This window comes from Lytechinus pictus, chromosome 12 (genome assembly GCF_037042905.1).
Source record: "Lytechinus pictus isolate F3 Inbred chromosome 12, Lp3.0, whole genome shotgun sequence".
Lineage (NCBI taxonomy): Eukaryota > Metazoa > Echinodermata > Echinoidea > Temnopleuroida > Toxopneustidae > Lytechinus > Lytechinus pictus.
Window position 1 is genome coordinate 28609120 of NC_087256.1, and position 27303 is coordinate 28636422.

The 27303-nt window shown below is 35.6% G+C and overlaps 1 protein-coding gene across 1 annotated transcript; it reads left to right on the forward strand.

The window, feature by feature from the left end:
- Nucleotides 1–8394: 8394 nt before the first annotated feature.
- LOC129272368 (myosin regulatory light chain 12A-like) lies at nucleotides 8395–24931 on the forward strand. Its single transcript, XM_064107999.1, has 6 exons — nucleotides 8395–8864; nucleotides 17534–17638; nucleotides 18632–18707; nucleotides 20505–20606; nucleotides 21758–21836; nucleotides 22335–24931. Exons 1-6 carry the CDS (start codon nucleotides 8862–8864, stop codon nucleotides 22510–22512), a joined length of 543 nt encoding a protein of 180 aa, XP_063964069.1. The 5' UTR covers nucleotides 8395–8861; the 3' UTR covers nucleotides 22513–24931.
- The last annotated feature ends 2372 nt before the right edge of the window (nucleotides 24932–27303 follow it).

Consider the following 27303-nt stretch of genomic DNA (forward strand, 5'->3'; position numbering starts at 1 on the left):
TTTTTTTTTCCCAAACCGTAACTGAAATTAAATCAAATTAAATTTAGGTAGAGTTTGTGATTCCAATCATTCACATATTTAAACGAGATTAGAGAGGCAAAGTTTGATAAGAACTAAATCATTGAAGTAATATCTTTAACTCGCTTAACTTTCTTTTTTTTCTTTCTTTTATTGCCATTTCCCACTTTACCTTTTTTTACATCACTCTAACATAAAACGGACTATCAACGGGGACTTGCTTTAATCTGGAAAAAATGGAAAATGCCCTTTAAAAAAATGAAATATGCCCTTTTTCAATCTAAAATGTCTTTTTTGAAGTAAAACATAATACATTTTAGGCATGAAGCTATTAATAGCTCCATGATGATTTTAGGTTAGAAAATCACAAAATTTTGGCTCGCGCTCTGCGCTCGCATTAATATTTGTTTAGTAAGGTGCTCATCCTGTTCATAGTGACAAAAATATCTAAAATGTCTACTTTTTAGGTTGTAATATTCAAATTTTCTTTTCACGCTTCGCGCTCGCATTATTCGATTGGTGAGATTCGCACCCAATGCATGAGTTGTTATATTTATGCAGTCCTTAACAGGTTCCTTTTCTGGTCATTATATTAAACATTTCAGCTCGCGCTTCGCGCTCGCATTAATCCTTTAGATCGATACACATCTGATTCATGATTATAAAAACTGCTCGGAAAGTTAATTTTTATTTCTACATGAAATGTACAAAATTTTGAGCTTGCGATTCGCGCTCGCAACATCTCGCAGGGATGTCCTTTTAACAGTGATCAGCGCCATAATTGACCAAAAATCGAGTTTACAACTTCATATTTGATTTTTTTTTCGAAACCACTCGCTACGTTCCCTCGCGGAAAAAGGCGTAAATATGTATCTTATCGATCAGAAATCACTTCAAAAAGGCATTGCTCAACTCGATTACTACAAAAACACTCAACTACTTCAAGCAGATTATAATCTCATGGTGAAAATATCCGTTTTGCACCAATATGCCCAGTTTGACAAAGTGCCCCTTTTTGCTTTGCCCCCCCCCCCCCCAAAAAAAAAAAAAAAAAACGAATATACATTCCGCCGCCCCTGAATAAAAACAAATATCTCATTCAAAATATCTTTACTTCAAAAACTATACATATACAAAAGCACAAAATAACTGTAAGACGAAAGTTATGTAGTTGATTTTAGATTACATGTAGTTTATTGAGAAGGTCCTTTAAGGAAAAGCTTAATCTTGGTATGTTTCTAAGTTAGAAACATACCAAGATTAAGTTTTCACTAATTTGTTTCTTAGCACCTTCTCTGTTCTATAAGCAAAAATTCCCCAAACCTTCAATATATGTAAATGTAATATGAGAAAATATTTTGCTCGATATGGTGAACTGAAGGTATTTTGTTATATAAAAGTGAAATTCAGATACACATAATTATCATATAAAATAATTTATGTCAGAGATTTAGGTTTCAAAGATTATATCTTAGATATTATATCTTGAGTTGCCATCTTCCATCAAAATATCTTCAAATAAACTGAATGATACATTTAGAGATCAACAGTATTTTCGTGTGTGTACACATCACGCGTAACATGTACTGCACAGTGGCGTACCTAGGATTTTTCACAGGGGGGGGGCAAAACCGTCCGCCAAAAAATTTGACAAGCAAAAAAAAAAAAAAAAGGTCTTCAATCACAAATGAAGGATTTCGTACCAGAAAAAAAATTGACAAGCAAAAAAAAAAAAAAAAGATCTTCAAGATCGTCAGGGGGGCAATAAAGGTCTTCAAGCTCGTCAGGGGGGGGGAAAGGTATTTCAAGCTCGTCAGGGGGGGGGGGCAGGGATACGTCCTTTGCATGGGTTGTGGCTCGTCAGGGGGGCAGACTGCCCCCTCTGCCCCCCCCCCCCCCCCCCGTAGATACGCTAGTGGTACTACATAGGCATTTGGCTACTAGTAATTTTATTAGTACTCCGTGATCCGATTTGGCTGATGTTTAAAAATATTGTGTGAAATTTCGAAGTATGGAAACTGCGTGCATTAGCGCCAATACAACCCGGTCTCGTGCAGGACTCGTCGCCGAGTCAGTGGCGTAACTACCGGGGGGCTCAGGAGGCACCCCCGAAGAAGATAATTAATATATATTTTATTATATTATATTACATAAGAAATATTTTTTTCATTACTTTATGAAACATAATTTGCTTACGGCCGCTAGTGGTTTAAGTGTAATAAGCTTTCACTCAATATAGATAAAACAAACTTTATATATTTCAAGTATACACACTCACATGGTAACGAATTTCCTTTCAATATAAACATAGATAATATTCCTCTCAAAAGGAAAAGAGAAACAAAGTTTTTAGGTGTCACAATAGATGAAAATTTAAATTGGAATGAACATGTACGTTGTATAACTACTAGTATTTCTAGAAACGTAGGTATACTTTACAAAATTAAAAACATAATTCCACATACAACTCTTATCATACTATACAATTCATTAATATTACCTTACATATCGTATTGCAACATAGTCTGGGCAACATGTGCAAAAACTAAAATTAATACAATATACTTATTACAGAAAAAGCAATTCGAATCTGTACTGATTCCCAATATTTATCACACACAAATCCATTATTCCATAAACTAAAGACTCTGACAGTATTTGACATAAATTCACTTCAAAGTTTACTACTTATGTTTAAGTACGTAAATAACATGCTCCCGCCTTCATTCCACAATTTTTATACTCTGAATAAATCTATTCATTCATACCCTACCCGTAACTCTTCAAATTTCCATTTAATCAACCCCATATTGCTTATTGCGCAGAGATCCATAAGACACCATGGTCCAGATTTGTGGAACTCTCTACCAGAGTCTATAAAACAATCTTCGTCTCTTCACTCATTTAAGGCAAATGTTATTATCAGAATATTTAAAGTAAAATTTCCGTGTCGTTGTATAATTTTTATCGTGAATTCATTCCTCCTTCGATTTAGTCATTACCAATATCTCCATCATGACCACCATCATCTCCATGGCCTTCATCATCATCATCATCATCATATCACCGTCACCCTCACCTTTATCATCTTCATCTTCATACTAAAAATATTGCATGAATTGATGTTTCGTATTTAAAAATATATGCCCATTCTGCTTTATAAATGTATTAATCAATTTAATTAGTTTTAGTTTGGGATTGTCATTTTTCTTCAAGCAATCTGCTTATGATGACAATCCTTCTCCTGCAAATTGTGAATATCATATAATTTGATTTGATTTGATTTGATTTATTTATTTCCACATTCCAAAAAAAGCATATACAAGTGTAATCATTTTTTTTCTTAGCATAACATAATAAGCAAATGATATAATTAATAACATATGCATAATATACAATCTAATTGAAATATACTTATACCTGATAATTTCTTCTTTTTTTATTGTTAAAAAAAAAAAACAGAAAAAATATATATATACATATATCGACAATACATTTTGAAATGTGGGAGACCTTCATCTTAAGCTTAGAGCTTGAAATTGATAAAGGCCTCAAAAGGAAAGGGGAAGGAAAATCAGACAAATAGTGCAAAAATAATTTGGTAGTTAATCATTTTTGTCTGGAATTATTTTTTTTTAGTACACTTTATTTATGATTCATGCCAAAAATGCTAACATATAATGTTTATTATGTTATGGAAAATGTATTATACGAATGTTCCATTGATGCAGAAGAAAACAATAAATCAAATCAAACTAGCATACCTAAGGGGGGGCAGACTGCCCCCCCCCCCCGACGAGTCACAACTCATGCAGGGGACGTATCCCTGTCCCCCCCCCCCTGACGAGTCACAATTGATACAAGGGAATGCAATAAAAACAGGTTTTGAACCTGAAGACTTTTTTTTTTTTTTTTTTTGCTTGTCAATTTTTTTTATGGTAAGAAATCCTTTTTTGGTTGAAGACCTTTTTTTTGCCCCCCTTCTGGATATTCCTAGGTACGCTACTGCTTACGGCCTATATGCGCTCATCACTCCTGGTGCTCGCATTGTCTGTTTAATGAGACAGATAATCCCTATCTAAAAAGGTACTGCAACGTCCTATTTTCAAATCAATATACACCAAATATATTTCCTCGCTCTTCGAGCTTTTGTTATTCATAGTGACATATGCTTCCTTTTTAAGACTACTTACAATGGTTGTCCCCTTTTCAGGTCTGAATGTGAAATATTTCCAGTCCGTGCTTACGTTCGCATTAGTGGATTGGTGAGATATGTGTAGGCCTACTCTTTATGAATTCAGGGACCTGGGAAGCGGGGGTGCTGGGGGTGCTGCGTGTATTATTTTCCATAGGCAGCACCCCCACGACATTCCCCCCTGTATTTTTTTAAATATGTTATAATGTACATATCACATCCGACAATCGCAAATCATTTACATAGTCTTTCATATATTCCGATAACATCCCTCCTGTAACGCGACTCAATCAAGCTCCAGCACTCCGATACAGACGTGGTCGCGCGCGATACGTGATAACCATAGTTTACACACTACTCGATAGCAGGGAGGGACATATGGGATATGGGTGTGGTTGGACTTATATTAAAACTTCCAGGTTTAATATGTCGAATCAAGTGTTGGCGCGCCCGACCGCCCGTGTTTTGTATAAACAATTATAAGTCAGACAATAGAAATCAGATTTCAGTCTTTTTTGCCCTGCCCCATGGCCCTGGGAAGCGGGGGAGCTGGGGGTGAAGCACCCCCAAAATTTGGGGGTGCTGCATGTGTTATTTTCCATAGACAGCACCTCCTGGAAAGCTAGTGGTAGGTATGATAAATGACAGAAATGTAATAAAAATGAACGACGTTTTGTAGAACCCCCCCCCCCCGCCCTTCAGAATTTTCCGACACAGTACTTAACATAAAATAGTGTTTAAATTCATCATTTTCAGATCGGAATATCAAATATTTTTTGCTCGCGCAACGCGCTCGCATTATTGATTTTTATAACAAAAAATGTATTGAGAATGCCCCGATACTAGGTCTAACTCTAAACATGCGCACGCATGTTTATTCAGATATGCAGCTTGTTTTGGGGGGTACTCCGGGCTGAAAATATTTATATCAAATACATTTTATCAAAATAAATAAATTTTATGAAAATCTGATAACAAATAGTTAAGTTATTTAATTCTAAAGTTTATCAATATTTTATGAAAATGATGATATGCATGTCGTCATGAATATTTAATAGGTGGATTGACATGGGCAAAAATCTGTCCCCAAAGGTAGGGGGACCAGGGCCTGAAAAATTTTACAAGCAAAAAAAAAGAAGGTTTTCACCCTAAATAAAAGGTCATTTTTAACCCTAACAAAATTTGACAAGCCCCCCCCCCCCCCCATAAAAAAGGGTTTTCACCCAAAATGTAAGGTCATTTAGTCGAAAATACATGTATTATTTCGATTGTGAAGTAATGTATTGTTCTCCATCATGAATGACCAAAATAGTAAGGGGGACATTTGATATTGTGTCCCCCTACTATTTTTGGTAGGGGTGACAGGTCCCCCTGTCCCCTCTGGGATTTCCGCCCATTTGGGTTGAAGATGTCACATTCCCACTATCCTGTTTCTTGTGTTATTACATGGAATCAAAATTGTTTCATTTTGTTCATACCAGTGTGAATGATATGTCTCCCTTATAATGAAATAAGATGCAGCAAAGAATATGATAATGGACTAAATCAGTTGTCAATTCAACTGTTTTTGGTTCTTGAAGGGAAGATTATGAATAAACCTAATTCTATATAATAAAATACCAAAGAACAAGTGGGGATATGACATCATCAGTTTGCTCATTGAATATTAATGAAGACATGCTTAAAACTGTTTCACCGGAGTAATGCTAATCTTTAAAATACAATAACTTTGATATTCCTTGTCGGATTTTTATCAAATCTTTATTCTTGCGGAGTTTCAGATAAGATTATCAAAAAAATTCTGCTCGTGCTTCGCGCTCACATTATTAATGTCAGAATATATCCAATTACCCATCATTTTCTTGATTTTCAAAGCATTAATAGAATGTCCCGTTTATCGGTCTGAAATCTCAATTTTGTTTCCGCTCAATTGCATAGTTATATACCTATCCTATTCATGATTAGAAAAGTGCTTAAGATGTCCTGTTTTTAGGACTGAAATCTCATTTTTATTATACCTATCCTCTTCATAATTAGAAAAGTGCTTAGAATGTCTCGTTTTTTGGTCTGAAATGTCAATTTTTTTTCCGCTCGCGCTTCGCGCTCGCATCAATTGTCTATTTATATACCTATCCTGTTCATGATTACAAAAAGTGCTTAGAATATCCAGTATTTAGGTCGGAATGTCAAAATTTTCAGCTCGCGCTTCGCGCTCGCATTATTTGATTGTTGATATATGTATCGTCATAATGGGTAACTGCAAACAGTCCTTATAACACGTCCCTTTCGATCAGGCCACAGCGTATATAAAAAATATCCGCTTGCGCTGATCACGTTCGCAGTTATTATTTGTTACATACGCATCTTGTTCACGACCACAAACATTGCTCAAAAAAATTTCAGGACAAAATACATGAAATTCCCCCCCCAAAAAAAAAAAAATAGCTCGCGCTTCGCGCTCGAGATATCTAATTATATATCTATGTTCTTTTATAAGAAGAAAGCTAAGAAGTGACTGTCATATATATGTGTATATATGTGTGGGTGTGTGTGTGTGTGAGGGAGGGTGTGTTAGGGTGGGTGTGTGGTGCCCCATTGTGTGTGTGTGTGTGTGTGTAATTATGGAAAACTCAACTGTGTCCAGCCCCGACCATTGAGGAGAGATTTCAGCACCCCCACTGAAAAAATCGTTCCCAGGTCCCTGTATGAATTCCTAAAAACAGTCCGAAATGCCCCCTTTTCTGGTCTGAATCTAAAGATTTTAGGCTCTCGCTTCGCGCTCGCATCATTTGGTTTGTGAAATACGTATGGTCTTGATGAATTTCTACAAACAAGCCTTAGAATGCCCCTCTTCTGGTCTGAATTTCAAAAAATTTCAGCTCGCGCGAGATCGGAGATCGGACTCGAGTCACACATCACTGGTAGAGCACCCGTTTTGATTAAAAAGAAGATAATAAACAATAGAGATTTCAATAAGTTGAAAAATATCGTGTCACAGAATCAATCGGGAGAGCTTTGTTATTCTTATGATGACAATGATGGTCATGATGATGATGAAAATAATGAAGAAGAGGACGATAATGATGACCAAATTAATGGTGACGCTGATAGTTATGATGATGATGATGAAGACGGCGATGGCCGCGATGCTATAACTGCTGATGATGAATCTGATGGTGACGATGATGGTGATGATGATGAAGCCGACGGGGATGATGATGGAGATGATTTTAATGATGACGATGGTGATGATTTTGATGAAAAAGAAGAAGATGATGATGGTGATGACGGGGATGATGGTGGTGATGATATTGATGATGATGATAATGGTGATAATGATGATGATGATGATGATATGATGATGATGATGATGATTTACAGCGTTGTGATAGGGTCACGGGTACAGGGGGCGATACTACAAGATTTATGGGCAACCGCCAAAATTATTTTCAGGTTGGTATTTCTGTAAAAATTAACTGTAAAGAAAGGAGGGAAAGAAGACAGAAGGACAGTATGAATCACCCTTTCCCCCTCCCACTCCCACCCCCCCCCCCTCCCCCTGCAACCCCATCAGAATATCCTGTGTAGGTAAAGGTTGTAGCCTGTGAAAGGGAATCGTTCTTGCGCCAAAAATCAAGCATCCCTCGTCAATTCGTGAGGGTATATAAAGAAGCTTTAAAAAGAAAATGTTTTAAATATTGGCAGGCATTGGACGGGGCTGTTGCCAATGCCAATATGCGCTTTAGGTGCAAATAATAATATTCTCAATTTCCATGACTTCTACTCGAAAGAAAATGTGGTAGAATAAGGTCACATATGGGATTTATAAACATCATCCTGGCTTGGTGTAAAAATGGCAGAGGTAAAAATGGCAGAGGTAAAAATGGCAGAGGTAATAATGGCAGAGGTAATAATGGCAGAGGTAAGAATGGCAGAGGTAAAAATTATTACCTCTGCCATTTTTACCTGGCACCCATCATCCTATTATCTGTCCGGAGTGGCATTCCTGAGCAATGTTAGTGCATTGCGGTTTTCTTCAAACAACAAGCCAAAGTCAACACACGTCAAGCCTGCTTGCACATCAGCCGTTATAATGCGGCAATGGGTTATCCAGTTACAATAATTATCCCCCTCATTATCAACATCTTCCTTTATCTTGTCCATTCACTGATCGAATGGTCATGTATAATAATGATATTGGCTAGCGAGGAGAGGGCATCCCGCAGTTCGCTAGACTCTCTTCTCTGTACGGTCTTGACTCGATTTCCCTTATAAGGTCGAACAGATGACAATGCTTCTTTGGACTCTACCACTTTTCTTTAGGAACCTTTGAGTAACTTTATTGCCAATTTAAAAAAAAATCCCCACTTTAAAAACCTCTCATTGTTTGCTAACGGATATATTTATACTATTAATTTTTTAATAAACGTTGTCATAGAAATATTGATATAGCTAAAAGATCATTTTGCTTCTGAGAAGTTTTGTGATGCTCAAACCACCCCTCGTAATTGTTTGGACGAGTCTTAGTGATAACGGTTCCAATAACAGTGGAGCGGGAGCGTATCTATCTCACTCTATCACGGCTCTCCGCTCAGTAAGGCGCCCCTCTTTCGATTGAGTCTCGCTAGGAAATAAGAAAGAAAACAAAATGGTAAGTTTTTCAAAATCTTTTTTATTATTACCCTTTTATCATTTGATTGTTCTTATAATATTTTATGCATGTCTTTCAATTCGTTGCAAATTTTGTTGATGTACTTAACCAGTTTCTGAATGTGAGCTATGTGTAACTTGTCTATATCATTAATTTTCATAGATATATGGGAATAACGTCAAATCTTTTACAAATACTTCATTTAAAAAGATATTTTCATTCGTTTAAGTTCAGATTTCGTTGCAAAGTTAGATTATATTGTTTAAAGGCATGATGTTTTATGTGGACCTATGTTTTAAGTGTATAGTCCTACCTCTTTATCATCGGACCATTATGATGGGACCTAAAAGGAAAAAATGTGAAGAAGCACAAAATACTTAATTGTGTATAGCCAAACTTATGCTTTGTACTGTTTCTCGCAATTTTATTTGAAAGAATTGCCAAGTTCTGTTGAAATGATGATTAAACATATTCGTGTCTCTGGGTAATCTTTATTCGCTAAAATAATTTCTTGCTCTGGAGATGAAATTTTGTTAAATAAATTTCATAACGAATTTATGCGATTTTTTTTTTACAGTAAGCTACTTAGTAAATTTAACAATCATTGTTACATGTATGAATTGTGAACACTTTATCATAGTAAAAGTTGAGCGCCATGTTGAAATATAACACGATGATTTGCTAATGATGAAGACGGGATCATGGCATGAAAATTAACCCTTCGATAACATTATGACGTCATGTTAGCCTTGGCTCAAAGCGCCACGGGTCTGTGTGATGTCATGTTAGACTGAGCCGTGAGAAGCTTGGCATTTCAGAAATGCAGTTGGCCATGTCATCAACTCAGGCCCAGGCCAGTACAGTATCCGAACAGTCAATTGCCCTTTTAATCAACGTTTCACTGAAAATGCCGCGTTAATTGATCTCTTGCCCCACAAATTAACTCTTATTAATTATAACTTTTGAAAAGTTTGAATTTTTACTTCGAATTTTAAATCAACACCATTACAAATTAGTTGATCCAAGAATAGGAACTTTCGAAGATAGAATGTATCATTGTTACAAAAAAATGTATTATTTTCAAACTACCCCCCCCCCCCCTCCTGAGAAAAAGATTCAATTGATAATTTTTCCCCAAAATAGCAAAATAGTAGTTTGCTTGTAAATTTTCTTTGCAATTTTATCTAAATTCTCCGCAGACAAATTCTTGAACTACGTCTTATAATTCTGCTAAACAATTCGACGAATGTGTCTTTCTTTTATCTAATCAACATATTTTCTCTTTCGTGGTCAGAATTCCATAATTTATATTTTCTTGAATCAAGATATTCACTCTACCTGGAGCAAAGGCTATATGCCGTGCGTGCGTTAGTAGTTATGACATTCCATATTTCCTTATTCAGGCACATACCAGAATGGAATGTCTGGTATGCCAGTAGCCCGCCATACACACACACACACACACACTGAGCACGGTGCTTTAGCTAGAAGTCGCCCCACTCATGTCTGTTAAGACCAGTAGTGTGAATAAATTAATGAGACTTGAATATAGTCTAATTCATTTCCCTTTAATATGATCATGCAAAAAATAAACAAACAAAACAAAAACACAACCATGTTTATGGGCCATTCAAAGTAAACATGGACATTTTCCAGAATCTTATATTGGCTCTTTTTCAAATCTAGATTAAAATTTTGGATTAAAACTCATTATGGAAGTAAAAGTATGCAAAATGGGTCAAAATCCGCCTGAAAAATTATATTACACATCTCCTAATAGAAGAGTCCGAATCATACAAAAATTATAAATGTATGATGGGACTATATTATGATTTTTTATAACTTTTTTTTATTTAACAGAAAACTATTGTTTGGTAAAAACTTTCAGTTGGATAATCTGAAGGGCATAATTTTTACATCATATTAATTATTAAATCATATATATATATGGTCCTGGACACAGTATAATGCGACTGACCAGATTTTTTTTTCTCTGCACAAAAGAAACTTGATTATTTCTTACCAAATTCAATACGCAAGTCAGTGCAGGTAGTACAAATTGGTAAACATGTTCGGGATCTTAAAGAACTATCAAAGTAATCAATCACTTTTTTCATGTCCTTTCTCCTTTTTTGTAATGCGACTCATCGATTTTTAGGGTGTGATGGCGTTAATAACATACAGCCTGTTTTAGCCTTCCGTATATTTTAAAGCCTTAGTTGTATCCGTGACGGAAAAACTCGCCCATGATATAACTGATAGCACCACACTAGAAAGACGTGTAAAGTGTAATGCGACTGACCATGGAAACGAACTTTTATACATTTTATTAGTAAATCTAAGATATATTCTATATCATTACATTTCTTATTTCTATTTTTATAGTATAGTACATGATTACCTGATATACCTATAATAATTTAATTGACAAGACATTGTTCTGTTCTATTGATATTTATATTCCGGTTATATCGTTCGATTTCATGAAAATTGCAATCAATATGCCATATCCTCCCCTTCCAGTCCTTTGAAAGAATAAATCTTTTTCTACGAGGTCTTTAAAAAAATCCCTTAATACGACTGAAATACTGTTTTAATCAATAGTTGTTGAACGTGCATGTGGGGGCGTCGTGGTCGCGGTCTAGTGGTTACCACTCACGTTTTTCAATCAGAGGGACGTGGGTTCGAATCCCAGCCATGGCGCATTTTCCTTCAGCAAGAATTTTATCCACATTGTGCTGCACTTGACCCAGGTGAGGTGAATGTGTACCCGGCAGGATTACTCCTCGAATGCACCAAGCGCCTTTAGCAGCTGCAGCTACATGTAAAGCGGGGGTAATATATAGTGCGCCATTGAATAGGCAACTAGATAATCGGCGCCTCATAAATGCAATATATTATTATTAGCACGTTCAAATTGATGCAAAGGCGGCCTGAGGTGACATGTAAAAGGGGGGGGGGGGTCATGACGACCTATTTAAATGCGACACATGTTAAAAAAAAGAATTCCAAGGACATAAATATAGTAACATGGCTTATCTTTCCATTTTTTTGAATTTTCTTATTTTTTCCTCTTTTTTCTCTCTCTTTTCCTTTTTTCCCCCTTTTACTTCATCTTTTTTTAAAGATTTTCTTTTGTCATTACTTGGAAAATCATACTGGGTTTGTCCGCCCCCTACTACTCACAGCGCTGCTTCTGGATGGTGGGGATGCAAAATTAATCATGTATATTTGTCTGTATTTATGTAGCAGGGTTTGGTAGTGTATCTCGGCACTCTAATCTTTCCTAAACTGCCTAATAATTTACACGTTTACTTTAATGTAATCAAATTGCGTGTGGATTAAATTTTTTTTTTTAAGATTTAACACTTCCCCTTTTTTGTCTTCAATATAACAACTGTCCGAATCTCCAACACGTTATGTTTCACCTCTGTCAGTCGTTTGTGTAACCAGACTAAAGACGTTAATCAAATATTGATAGAAACTGCCACGCTCATCATGTTGTGGTGTACAAATTATATAAAGAATACATCACACCCATCAAGCTTGTATATTTGTTATTTTGATTATCGAACTGGCCTTTGTTTGTTTGGATCTAGTACTAACACCATGACGATTTGTGACACGAAACTTTGTCAGATAAAGATGGAATATACAATTCTGAATCCTTCATATTTAAAAGTCCTTTTAAAAAACAATTTCGATAAACGACGACAAGCTATGTCCGGTGATGTCCGCATTCGATTAATGATCTTTGTTCCTCTGAATTTCGCTCAGAGAAACGAGAAAAGAGTGAAAGAATGAAAGAAAAACAAAAAAAAAGAAACGCAAAAAAAAAGCAAAGAGAAAAACAAAATTTGAAAGAGAAAGGAAGATATGTGTTTATGGTAATTTACAGGGTTTTTAATATGTAATTGATTTATTTGCTTCATAACATTTTTTTATTTAAAAAGAAATCTATATAATTCCTCCTTTGCTTGCAGTTGGTTTTCTTTTTAATATTGTTCTTCCAAAACAAAAACAAAATGATATATTATTAATAAAATATTACTCATAACGCTGTTAACGACTTATAGTAAGCGGCTATACAAACTCCACTTAGCAACAGGCATGCTCATATTCAGCACCCTCAAATAAAGGAAAACGAAAGAAAAATCACATTTTACATATTTTTTCGAAATTGGAGGCAAAATAAGTCGTTACGACAAAGGTCCATTTGCAACCAAGGTCTTTGCAACATTTATCATTAGCTTCTAGCGTTACCATGGGTACCAGGTAATCATCAGATTTTTATCATTCTCATTAACTATAAGCATGCATGCTCTTCCTAGTGTGTTCACAATTAAATCATTGGATCACACCTGGTACGCCGCATGTATATAAGGTCAAAATGATCGTATTTTCTTGCCGTGGGAATGGCTTAAGATGATATTTAGGCCTTTACATTTAGCAGTAAGCACTTTTAGTTAAAAGGGTACTCCAGACTGAAGTTGGTATGATTAGAACAGATAGAGAAAATTCAGACAAACAGAATACTGAAAAATTGATCAAAATCTGACAAGGAATAACGAAGTTATGACATTTTAAAATTTTGCATTTTCCGGTGAAACATTTCTAGGCATGTCTTTAAGAATATTCCATGAGAAAATTGTTGATGTCATATCCTCATTTCTTCTTTTGTATTTTATTATATGAAATTTTGTTAATTCAAAAATTTTCTTCCAAGAACTAAAAAAAATGGATTGACAACTGATTGAGTGCATTAGATATTCATTGCTGCAACTTATTTCATAATAAATTATATAAATAAATAATTATAAATTATTACATAACAATTATGATTTCATTGTAATAACATAAGACAACGGAAATATGGGATGTGACATCATCAGCCCACCAAATGAATATTCATGACGACGTGCATAAAACTGTCTTCACAAAATATTGCTAAACCTTAAAATTCAATAACTTCGTTTTTTTTAATCAGATTGTGATGAAATTTTGGCACTTTGCTTTGTGAATTTTACTCTATTTATTCAGTTTTCAACTTGAAGCACCTATTTTAAAGCACCTTAAAATTAGGGGAAATTATGATAATAACTGGATTTATTTTGCGCCTTTTCCAAAGGATACAAAGCGCTGTTAATGGCATAAGAAAAGTTAAGATTTATAGTTATACAGGTGTGTTGTAAGGTGTTTTTGAAGAGGTCGAGAGAAGAGATGTTTCGTATAGAGATGGTGGGAGTTTGTTCCAAAGAGCAAGATATTAGAAAGAAATGAAGCCGGCATGTTTTCTGGATTTAGGAATGACACAGGAAGGAGCATAATGTAGAACGAAGTATGTCACGAAATAGCGAAGAAACGTTATAAGAAGGAAGTGTAGATGACAGAGATTTACTAGTTTGAACAAGAACTCGATAATGTATCAGAAACAGGTAGCCAATGACGTTCATTTAGAAGAGGATAGCATGACACCGTTTTGGTTTTTGACAGATTAAGCGAGCACATTTATTCTGAAGGGGAAATTAAAGAGAAATCAGATGTTGCATTTTTTTAATCAAAATTTGTAGATTTCTGCATGGGGGAAATAAGTTAAATATTTGTTGATTTCATCTGCATTTAGTGGGAAGCTTGTAATTGATCAATTGGATCATTTTATATCATGTTTATTTATCATTTACAGGGGAATATATGTTATTCTTGAAAATGAATCCGTTGCTATGGCAACGACAAAAGACGGCATCTATAAATTTGGCAACAAGCAGATTCGTGTTTAGCCCCCTCAAAATAGGGGAACTATATAGCAACAACCAAAAATCAGGTTCTACGAAAATTTGGGTTAATCTTCGATAATTTTTGACAGGGAGTTATCTGTTATTATGATTATATCTTGAATATAAATATATATATACAGAAGTCTTTAGGATGTTAGTCAAGTTTGTCTTCCAGTGAAAACGACTTCGGGGTCAGGGTTGGGCTCAATTACAAAGCAAAGTAGTTTATCAATTACGTAATTACATCTTTTAAAGTGATTGTCATTGTAATTGACTTAAATAACTGTCAATCACTTTTAATTACATTATTTTATTAATTCATGTATTATTCAATTTACTCTGGATTGCTTATTTTTCTTCTCCCTTAGCTATATAGTGCTCTCTTGCATAACATTGTATCCTTTCCTATGATAGGGAGGAAAGATGAGACACTATTGCTATAAAGAAGTGCACAAATGGTGGCGCTACATACAAAATATAAATTGATCTGATTTATGACTTTTTAGAAGAAAAAAAATTGAATTGTAATTGTACTTGACAAAAGTAGTTGGTAAATGTAATTGAAAAAAAAGTTATTTAATTGAAAAGTAATTGTAATTGAACATTTCTTCAGTTACGCAATTGTAATTGTAATTGAAGAAAGTAATTGAGCCCAACCCTGTTCGGGGTTTATATCCATTCTTGTCTGTTACCTATTTTTTGTTTTTTTTCTTTTGAAAATGTCATTTACGCGAAGCAAAATATTTCATCCTCAGTTGCTATTCGATGAGTCATTAGACTACATTGTACATTAAACGATTTGGGGCTCGTTGCAAAGAGTGTTGAGTTTAAACGCAACTTAAAGGGGTACTCCGGGCTGAAAATATTCATATGCAAATAAATAGAGTAAAATTCACCGAGCAAAATGTTGAAAATTTAATCAAAATCTGATAACAAAAGAAGCTATTGAATTTTAAAGTTAAGCAATATTTTGTGAAAACAGAAATGATGTCATATCCCCACTTTCTTTTTTTATTTTTTGAATATAAAATCGTAATTATTTCATTTATTCATACAAGTGTGAATGATATACCTCGCTTATGAAAAAATAAATTACCGCAATAAATATCTAATGCATAATTCAGTTGTCAATTCAAATTTTTTAGGTCCGGGGTTGGGATGATTTTGAATAAACATATAATTTCATATTGCGTCTGCGAAGTGATAATACCCAATCTTCAACCGATTGATAATAAAAATGCAGGGAATGTTTTCTAGAACATGTTGAAATAATACCCCAAACAATACACTCTTCAACGATTTATCAAAATAAACGGTATTTTGGTAATTACGACTGTGTCCGACTAAAAAAGTCTACAAAATTTAACCAAATTGCTTGCTAGAATCTACCAATATATTTGTTGATTTCGACAATCAATTTTGGTCAGACTCATGTTTACCAACAAAATATTTATTTTGACCAATCAGCTATTAGACCGCACGCCTTTATTGCATTGGTTCGAGTCTGATCTCATCGACTTTGTTTATCTGTTTATATAAGGGAAACATAACTCCAATACGGTAAATTGCCAACTCGTCCACTTATCACATGGTCTACCTTCATTTGGTCTAATGCCATTCCGTCCATCAACAGTTCTCCTAACGACCATTTGGTCCAATAATCACTTCGACTAATCGCCAATTCGTCTCATAACCAGTTGGTCTATACCCATTTTCGTTTCAATAATTCCGCCCAATTAACACTTAGTCCAACTAGACCGAAATGGTATATGGACTAAATGGCTATTGCACCAATTAGTTATTATACGAAATGGTGAGTGGGACGAAATGGCAACCTGTGGAGAGTGGACGAACTGATGGTAGACCATCTGATATTAGACGAGTTTGTAATCGGACGAATTTGCATTGGACGAATTGAAAATAAACCGTTCAATACAACAAACATCTATTAAACCGACCGGTTATAATATAGATAATGACGTGGCCGACGAATTCGTCATTGCTCAAACAAAGAAAAGTCTTTACAAAAGACATTTACAGTCCAAACTTAAAACAACCACAGTCACCTGAGCAGTTTCTGCCTTTCAAACGCTCTTAACATCATCAATTGGCTATACAAATCATTGTTTGATTCAGATCAACTTTTTCTCTTGTTGTTTGCATAGTCATGACATAAAAGAACTTTTTACAAAATAATATAATTTCTAAAGTTTATCGAATTGGTCAGATCACTCATGATTTCCGTCACACAACGTGACACGCTCAACAGCCATTGGTTTATCTACCTTTTTATTCTTTTATTTATTTAGCACATAAAACAAGTGCAAAGTAAAATAATGAAAACAAAGTTACTGAATAAATGAATTTATTTCCAGGAATTAATATGCAAATCCGAACTTCTGTTGCAATCTTGACCGTAATTGCCTGTAGTTTGCCACCATTCTTTTCGAGCTCATTTGGCTCTCTTCAAATCAAAATTAAAAAGATATCTCTTTAGTTAAGAAAATATGCTGTGTAGACATAAGTAAAAGAGTTCTGAACAAGCGCAGCTGAATATATCCCTATAAAAGCTGCGCTATACAAATTAATATTTATTATTATTAATATTATCATTAAAATATTTAATGTTCATAATCATGTTTGTTGTAAACATATGTATATATCTATAAATATTTCGGGGGTAAAATATGCTTTAAAAATGACCTTTGTAGTCTTCACCCCCCCCCCCCCCCCCCCCCGCATACACACACACATACTCGTGATTTCTGTTTTGTGACTTTTAAAACTTTGACAAATTGACAATTGATTACTATGAATTCTTTCAACATGATCTAATTTCGATTTTTGTTTACTCTTTCTCTTTTCCACCCCCCCCCCCTTCCATTCTCCGTGCAGGCCAGCAAGAAGAAGACTGGATCCAAGACAAAGAAGCGCGCACAGCGTGCGACTTCTAACGTCTTCGCTATGTTCGACCAGTCACAAATCCAAGAATTCAAGGAGGTAAAGTTTACACATCTATCATAATTGATAGGACACATTTTTCCTCATTAAATTCCTGGTTAGGAACAGTACAAAGCTGTAGGCGACGCAGGATATCTTTCATCGGTGGATAGGCAAAACAATATTCAAGAATTATTTTGCAAGCGAGGCGACCAAGCGGACTACGAGTATTTCAATTAATTTTGCAATTAGATTTAAAGATTCTTGTGCTTTTTTTTGGAGGGGGTTGTTAAGCTTGTAAAAATAAAGTACATCTTGGTTCATTAAATGTCCAATGGTCCATTATATAATGTCTGTATACTCTCACTTTAACCATGTTAACTCAGAGTCATACGAACCACTTTCGGTCCAGAGGTGGAATACTTCCATACCATTCCGCTTTACATTTAAAAAATATTTCAAATAGTTCAAGATTGAAGAAAGCCATGTATGTATTGCTCTTTACTCGAAATAATACAACACTGACTACGTAATGATTTACTAAAAGTAGTGCACTTTTCAAGTTGGACATGCATGATCCAACACAATCGTAAGCATGATTAGACAATGTGCTATTTATCTCGCACTGTTTTTTCTTATATTCATTTTCTTTATTTCTTGGTGGTTTATATGTTATTAGCTCATATCCCAGCAGAACATTAATTTTATTACTTTTTCGTGATAGAGCTATAAGCAGTATTATGAAAGACGATATGAGAAGTTATTTCTGAAAGAAAATGAATGAATGGATGGATAATTGTATTCAGTAATACAAAATATCACAAATGAGTTCAATAATCATTCAATTGTGCTATGACGCCATTATGCTGGAGGATGTACCCATTTTCATTATAACCATTGTTTGATTTGTATACCATGTATTTGCATTTCTGTTCATCATCAGTATAAGCATAGAATTCCCTTATAGGGGACGATTGCGAAAATGATGGGGAAACAAAAATATGATGAAGTTTAGCTTTTTTAATTTTGTTTGTATTTTGTTCCTTTTGACAGGCATTCACACTGATCGACCAGAACCGTGATGGTTTCATCGATAAGGAAGATCTTCACGATATGTTGGCTTCCATGGGTAAGAATAAATTCAATGTTCATTGCCAGTAAGAATGCAGTGTCCCACAGTATGTTCCACAGTGTCTCACAGTATGTTCCACAGTGTTTTCACAGTGTGAAAACAGTGTGTTCATCGTGTGTTTCACAGTTTGTCACAAGGTGTGTTTACAATTTGAAGCACAGTGTGTTCATCGTGTGTTCCACAGTTTGTCACAAGGTGTGTTTACAATTTGAAACACAGTGTGTTCATCGTGTGTTCCACAGTTTGTCACAAGGTGTGTTTACAATTTGAAACAGTGTGTTCATCGTGTGTTCCACAGTTCGTTCATCGTGTGTTCCACAGTGTATCTCACAGTGTGAAAACAGTGTGTTCTTCGTGTGTTTAACAGTGTGTTCATCGTGTGTACCAGATTGTATCTCAGTGTTTTCACAGTGTGAAAAACATTGTTTTGATAGTGTGTTTCACAGTGTTTTTCACAGTGTGTTCACGGTGTGAAGTACAGTGTGTTCATCGTATGATCCACAGTGTGTTACACAGTGTGATCACAGTTTGAAACACAGTGTGTTAATAGTGTGAAACACAATGTATTCTCAGTGTGCTCACAGTGTTAAGTACAGTGTGTTCCTAGTGTTAAACAGGGCGTCCCATCATGTGTTCACAGTGCATCATCTCACCGTGTGTTCACATTGTGTCCCATAGTGTCTATCCGTGTGTTCACAGTGTGAAACACGGAGTGAAATCATCGCCATACCATTAACTTTGAGCATTTGAACAGTGTGAATCAGCGTCACATAGTTTAACTATATCATGTATGTGAACACACTGTTAACACTTACAATGTGACCAGGCCACGGTGTAGAATTGTCTTTCACTGACTTAAGCGTTTTAACAATGTAAATCATATTTTTACGCAGTCCACTATGTCATGTGTGACGTATAACACACTATGGACATTCACACTGTGGAATTATCTTCACATTGTTAATTCAAACATTTTAAACAGTGCAAATCACATATTCGCATAGCTCATTATGTAAACACAGTGTGAAAACCCACACTGTGACGAGACCACATTGTGGAAATGTATTCAAACTGTTTAAATGATCATTTTTACAGTGTGAACACACAGTGAATACACTGTGAACATGCTTTGTGTACACACTGTGAACATACTGTGATACAATGTGATCTTTCTTGCAGGGTTCAATCAGGTGCGTATCAAGGATTAATGAGGGGGGCAAATTAATGCGTCGATTCCTTACAAATTCTTCTCGCGAAAAGAACACAGTGCCTTAAAAATCACAGAAGAAAAGTAAATTAATGATTACGTAATGCAGGAATCACCCAAAAGGGGGAATCATTCTCGTAAAAGGGAGAGGGCGCTTGCCCCATATCGACCATCCCTTTGATCATCGCCATTATGCAACTTTTGTTATAAAATATTTTTTTAACAAAGATATTCGGGGCTCCTTATATCCTGCGCCTGTAATCCTCTCTTCAGTTCGATCGAAATGAGTCAGATTCTGAGCAATTTATGGTCAAGTTTTGAATGCTAATAGTAATGATAACCATCATGACTCTACGGACGTGGTGGCTCAGTACAGTGGCTTAGGGATCGATCCCGGCTGTATTTAATCTTCTAACTATTAGATTGGTCACTTGTCAAAATTGAGTGTATCCTTTCAGACTAGGCCCAACGGACGGGGGGGGGGGGAGATTCATGGGTTGCCTAATGACGTATTAAAACCAAGGATGTAAAACATCAAATTCGATCCCTTCTAATGCTGTTATTGTTGTTGTATTCTTTATCAACAGGTAAGAACCCATCCGATAAGGAGTTGGATGAAATGATGGGTGATGCACCAGGTCCAATCAACTTCACTATGTTCCTCACGTTATTCGGTGAAAGGTTAAATGGTAGGTCTTCATTGTTGATATGCCGCAGTCACATCAATGAAACCGATACCAGCCCGATCGGTTCCATTGCACTATGTTCAACGATATACTATCGGTCGGTTTGGTCTCGGTTTTGTTGATGTGACTGCGAGATTGGGAGCTTTCAAGACAGCGAGTTTTCACAATTGCAACGGGGACGGACTCTACAATATAGTAAATCTATTGAGATTGCCTGTCAAATCGCAATGAACAGCGGAGAGGTCTTTGTCGGAAAATGATGAACCGGGAAAGCTGATCGTCGTTGAATTCTGAGCCGACGAAAAATTGCAAATATGTCGTTTGTTCAGAGTCACGGACGACACTGCTGTTTTGATTCACTGATTTTTTACAAAGACTGCTTTGTCATGAAGGGCTTTTTGACAATAGATCCTATACGTTCCAGAATGCGTCTGCGTAGTAGTTGCGACTTTCTAAAACTCCCTCTTACCGAGGCAAGGGGGACGGAGGATCCATTTGAAGTTCATTCAGCGCTTGCCCAGTCCTTCACTTAGACTGAGCATGCGCAGATAGATTTTAATCTAGATATTTTCCTCAGCTTCTATACGATTCTTCTTTTATTACATTTGAAACGTTTCTTGCTATGTCATCATGGTCATTGTGTGAATAGTTTAAAACTGTGCTGTTGAGCAAAAAATAATAATAATTCATAAGATTCATAAATTGTTATACGAGCGTGAATCATCTTTCAAAGAGGGTAGACAAAGATAGGGGTTACTTTTGGGGCACGTCCAAATGGTGAAAAGGGTTACCACATTCAGAAATGAAAACTAGTATACCGCTAGAATCTCATAAATAAAACATACAAAAATCTTAACTAAAGATGGTGGTAAAAATGAAATTTATGCATTTCGCAAAATGATTTTAAACTGATAATTCTTCAATCTCTGTGCTTAAAATTGAAATCCTCGAATTTGGATGATAGCACCACACCTATACTACGACAACACCAATAGAGAAAGGGGGGAATGTTTTCTTTTTCATATACCTAAAAATAACAATAGCATAAATAGCATACAACAATAATGCATGATAAAAGGTTTGCATGTAGGCTTATATTTCATGTAAGTTTGATGATTAAAAGTAATATAATTGATGTATTCCCCTCATCACAGGTACGGATCCGGAGGAAACTATATCGAACGCGTTCAAATTATTCGACGAAGAAAACACGGGCAAGATTCATGAAGATTAGTAAGTATCAATATTTGGAAATGAAATCGACGGTATTAATAACACCAGTATACATGTTTCCACGTATAGGGCAATGCTCTATCCCCAAAAGAAAAAGAAACCCTAGATAAATGAACAAATTAATAAATGTCTACACAAATATACCGAATGATTAATAGAGAGATTAAAAAATCCATATAAATCGATATGAAAAGCTAAATGAATAAGATGATATGATATTAATAGTTTCTTTTTTTTTCCTTTTTGTTTGAACCTATCCTCTACCCAAATGCCCCCTTTCTCTCTCTTTCTTTTCTCATCTCTCCCTCTCTCTCTTTCTCTCCGTCTTTTCGTTCTTTCCTCATTTCTCCTTACTCCAACAATACTACGCTCTCATCTGGACTTTCTTTGGCCATCCTTGTAATGGTCCCTGCCATCGTCCTCCCTGTCATCGTCGACCTCGTCATCATCCATCCCGCCATCGTCCATACCATTATCGTCTTCATCCACGCCGTCCAGTCTCAAAGATATCCTGATGACCATGGGTGACCATTTCACCGTCGACGAGGTCGAACAATGCTACAAGGGAGCCCCCATCGACGACGAAGGCAACCTCGACTACAACGCTTTCGTCCGCCTAATCAAACACGGGTCCAAGGACGAAGAACTCGTCAAGGACGATTTGTTGGGAGAGTAGTTTCCAGATTATGTTCAAACAATCCGCCATTTTGGGAGCATTATGATGTGTGCCCTCATTTTCTATATTTGTCTATCGACGTCTCTCTCTCCAAGTCTATCTCTTTCTTTCCTACTCTCTCCCTCTCTCTGACTTATTGGTTCTGTGATACAACTTAAAAACTTGGTCATTTGTTTTCTTTCTTGTCAACCAAAAAGCGAAAAAAATGCTGCTGTCAGAAAAGAAGAACAAAAATATGTCTTCGTTCTCTGTTTAGTAAACAGCTAACAACTTGAAAAGTAAAAGATACTTAAACCGATCTTCAGACAAGTAAGACGCGTATAGGCCTAGATATGTCGATGTCAGACGAAATCCGAATTACTGCGCCGACTGAAATTTAGTTGTATCAATTTAGGCCTACTTTAGCAGAGTCGTGGAGAGAGAGAGTCTTTCGCGTTTTGCACGCAAGACATCCTGCCATTCATTCAGCTATGTCTTCATAAGCATATAATTAAGACCATTGTGTATATGCTTTTGTTACCATATAACAGTGTAAATGCAACCATTGAATTTCAGAATTCATCTTCCACCATTTTCGCACTTATTTCAGTTATTTATTCCATTAAAAGTACTTCATCATTGAAGATATGCCAGAAAGGACAGTGGATGGTTATCTCAATCAGAATTCGGAAATAATTTTTTTATTTCTTTAAAGTCGAATATTCATGAAAAGTAAATTATTTGTCGCATATGCTTCAAAATACATGAATTATTTTGTCTATATCCTTCTTATCTATTCTTTTGCTGAATGTTAACTTCTCAGTCAATTTTCAATGATTGGAACTTGTTTGATCATCGTCTAAAAAGAATCACGATTTCCGAATGTTTTGTTATTTTTTTAAACGGTGGCCTGGGTGTCACGTGACTGCAGGCTGGTGTGACGTCACCGTGTGTTTAATTATTGTCACGTGTGTGTAATTCTTGAGTGTTTTTGGATAGTTAAGGTGCGCGCGTGGGGTGCAAGAATATGTATGTCTTCTATATTTATTATACTTATTAATTTATTTCATTCTTATTTATTATCTCATATAGATGAAAGCATATTTGTAAATGTGATCTTGAGTACTAATAATGTATAGCTGTTAATGAAAGTTACTGTACATTTTATGCTTCAACGAAAGTACAAACGTTAGATCCGTCTCATATGATACATCTATTTAAATCGTATATCACAAAATGTATCACGACAAAACTAAGCCTGTCTGTCTTTGATATGGATTCAATATCAATTCAAACGTAGTTCATATCAATCAATTTCATAAAGATGACACTTGAGTTAGATGCAATGATTAATAAATACGTTGGTAGAAGTTTTTTTCATACCAATGTATATACATCGTGAACTCTTGTTCATTCTATTGCCTCATTACCCGTCTTCAAAACTGTTGTGGGATGTGTATAAGTATAACAACATTGTGGTTGTGTCACTGTGTCGTTCTTGAATTCATTCTCTATCATGTATGCTAGTGATAGTGATGGTGGTCGTTGATGTCCGATCGTCGTCGACATGGAAGCTGACATGTTATCCATCTTGGACGATTTGGGCTATGCATAAATTAAAAACCACGCTTGTTTTACATTGAACAATTATTGCTTACGAATTATGGCAATGGTTGTTTTAATACCATATTATATTCCTTTAGTCTGCTATATTCGTTCATGTTGTCATTACTTCTTCAATAGTTAAAAACATGGGCCCTATACCGAACATTGAATTGTGAGATAGTGTATCGAGAGTTATGATGTTTTGTTTGTTTGTTTTTTGCAAAAAAAAATTATTGACTGACCATTTTTTTTTCACAAAATAATATGGCGTTTAGATTTCATGTGTTATATTGAGTTTTTTCTCTCTCAACTCCTAACTTCTTTCTTGAAGTTCCTGACCAGTGCTATATCTCTTTTCTCTTTTAGAATATTGTGCAATCGGTAATAAGATACTTGTCTTTTACCCAAACTCAACAAAAAGACTGTAGAGCGGGATAATGATAGCGATAGCCCTTTCAACCTGGTTTGTTTTTTTATTCAAATTAGGTGGATGGAATGATCATTTTGAAGGGCTATCATTAGTATTATCCCGTTTTGTAGGTCTATAAAAGCATCGCGCTCAGGCCGGTAATGCAATGTGAATTTCAAAGCGTTTAGTAGATTTAGTTGATCATTAACATATTATATTATGTGTGAGTTTTAGATTTGGATTGCTGTCTCACTCATTCTCTCGTTCTCTCTCTCTCTCTCTTTCTCGTTATGTTTTATTGCCTTATATGAACAGTTATTTGGTCTTGTCATTTCACATGTGAATGAATCAACATGTGAAAAGGGAAATATTTTGGAAAAATGTACTAAAAGATAATAAAAGTGTAAAACAAATATTGAAGTGGAATTGACGTGCCCCAACGTTTATTGTGTCCAGGTTTTGATTGATTTATTGATTGTTAAAACTACCAAATTCTTTAGAATAATAACATATCAGACTTATCTGCACCTATTTTGGGGAAATCGAGATTTCGGTAAAAACAAACGGACTCTTTCCTTCCACTTGAGTATTCTATATAACTGATTGGTCAGTTGTTGCTAACGTGATAACAGATAATTTTCACAATATATTCCGGTGCAGAATTACGCATGCTCTATGAAATACTGAGCATGCGCTGTTCTGCCCCGATAAAAGAAAATTATCGGAAACTATTCAGAGCTCTCGCCGAGTATCGGGCCCATCGAACAGAGGATTGTTACTAGCGGGTAACCCTCGCGATGTAGCGGCACAGACACTGATCAGAGTGCGTTGAGCACGGTGGCTGAACGGATTTGGCCACAACGGGGATGCAAAACAATATTCAGAAGGGGTATAAAAACAAATATTTCAGGCATTTCTTTCGAACGTATTAGTGGGAATTATTCATCCTCGGTTGAACTTGGAATACTACTTTTTTCCGAGGTCATTATCCCTCGGAAAAAAGCATTCGGCTCGCGGGCCGGCTTGCTTGTCGAATCTCGGATGAATAATTCACATTACATTGAAATAGTTCAGAGGCAAAACGCTATAATAGTGGTGGTGGTGGTGGTGGTGATGATGATGATGAACTGATGATGAAGATGATGGTGGTGGTGATGATGGCGATGATGTTGGTGATGATGAATCAAAATCTATTTTCTGTGCTCATCACAAAAATCTGTCCAAGAGCTTGAGAAGATAATAAATTGAAAGAGAAAGGAGTTTCGATTAAATATGAATTTAGGCTTATACATACAAAGTTTACAGTTGAGATGAGACAGCTGCATAATTCGCAAAGACAAATGACTATTGAGAGAACAAGTGGGTTTTTAACATGGATTTAAATTTGTCTGCATGTTGAGTCTGCAGGTTTTATGAATTGAGGTAGATTGTTCCAATTTTGAAGGGGTGCTGAATAAAAAAAAATCGGAAAACGTAAGACTTGGTATTAGTGGTATAGGCCTATAGGAGCTAAGAGTGGTCTGTTGCCTGAGCGCAAATTGTGGGAGGGCGAGCTATAGTATTCCAATAGTTAGCTATAGGCATATATTTTCTGGAAGGATCAGGTATAATTTTGTCTCCATACATGCATGTTGTATTTGCCGCGATACATCAAAATATGTATGGTTTTTGCTCCCTATCGCACGACGGATCCGATAACACAGTAAGTTGAAAATGCTCGTCAAATTGCAATGAGCAGCGGGGGGAGGGGGACGTTGTCGAAAAAATTGATGTACTGGAACAGCAGTTTCGTCCTAAAGTTTCGGAGCCGACGAAAAATAGAAAATATGTCGCTTGTCCAGATCGAGTCCAGGACGAAACTACTGTTTTGATCCACCAATTTTCGACAAAGACTTCGATTTGGTTGTCCATTGTCATGAAGAGCATTTGACAATAGATTTTCTATGTTCTTGGATCCGTCGTGCATCGTGGAGTGATAACTCCATATTAACACAATTTTGGAACATAATCTTCCAAGAAATAAATTAACCTCGGGTGAAACTACGAGACACACTGTTAAAAATAAAACTGTAAAAAAAAAAAAAAAAGCAATTATTACTGGCAGCTGGGACTCACAAACAGTATGAACTGTAAAATTACGATGGGCTGTAAAAATGCAAAAAAATACTAGATAACTGTCAACTAAAAACCCCACCATTTTAACATTCACATGAAAATCGCCGTTAATTTACAAATACGAACACTATCTATACGATATATGCACTGCAATCAACACGATATTCGTTGGTACTTTTACAATGATTATTATATTTTACTTTGTTTTACATTTAACTTTTATTCTACGTTACATATCACTGCATAAATACATTTGGTTTTTTAAATCATTGTGTCAACTGTCATTAAAAGGTAAACATCCTGAAATTTTCGATTTTTCTTTTTATAATTTATAGTATTTTTAACAGTGCACCTTGATCATGTCCCAATCATCAACACGAAAACGATGTCGTGTGACACTATGGTACACTATACTGTCAATTAAAAGATAACCAAAATCTTCACGCATCATTTCCCACATTTCAACTTGTAATAAATGTAGGAGTTAAATAGTACTTCATTTGATCTCACATACGAAACAAACAAAATAACAAAGTGTTACATAAGTACACTACCTTCGATGTGCGACACTGGTGTACAGTTGTACAGTGTGGCAAAGTGATAACACATACTGAAAAGCTAAGTATCTTACAGTGTGTTCACAGTGTGGACACTTCCACCATGTCTACAGCGAGCGCGTGTTC

Excerpts from the sequence above, each read along its gene's own strand:
- LOC129272368 (XM_064107999.1), top strand. Across the intron at positions 18,708-20,504 it reads CGATATGTTGGCTTCCATGG|GTAAGAACCCATCCGATAAG; the intron begins GTAAGAATAAAT and ends CTTTATCAACAG. Across the intron at positions 20,607-21,757 it reads ATTCGGTGAAAGGTTAAATG|GTACGGATCCGGAGGAAACT; the intron begins GTAGGTCTTCAT and ends CCCTCATCACAG.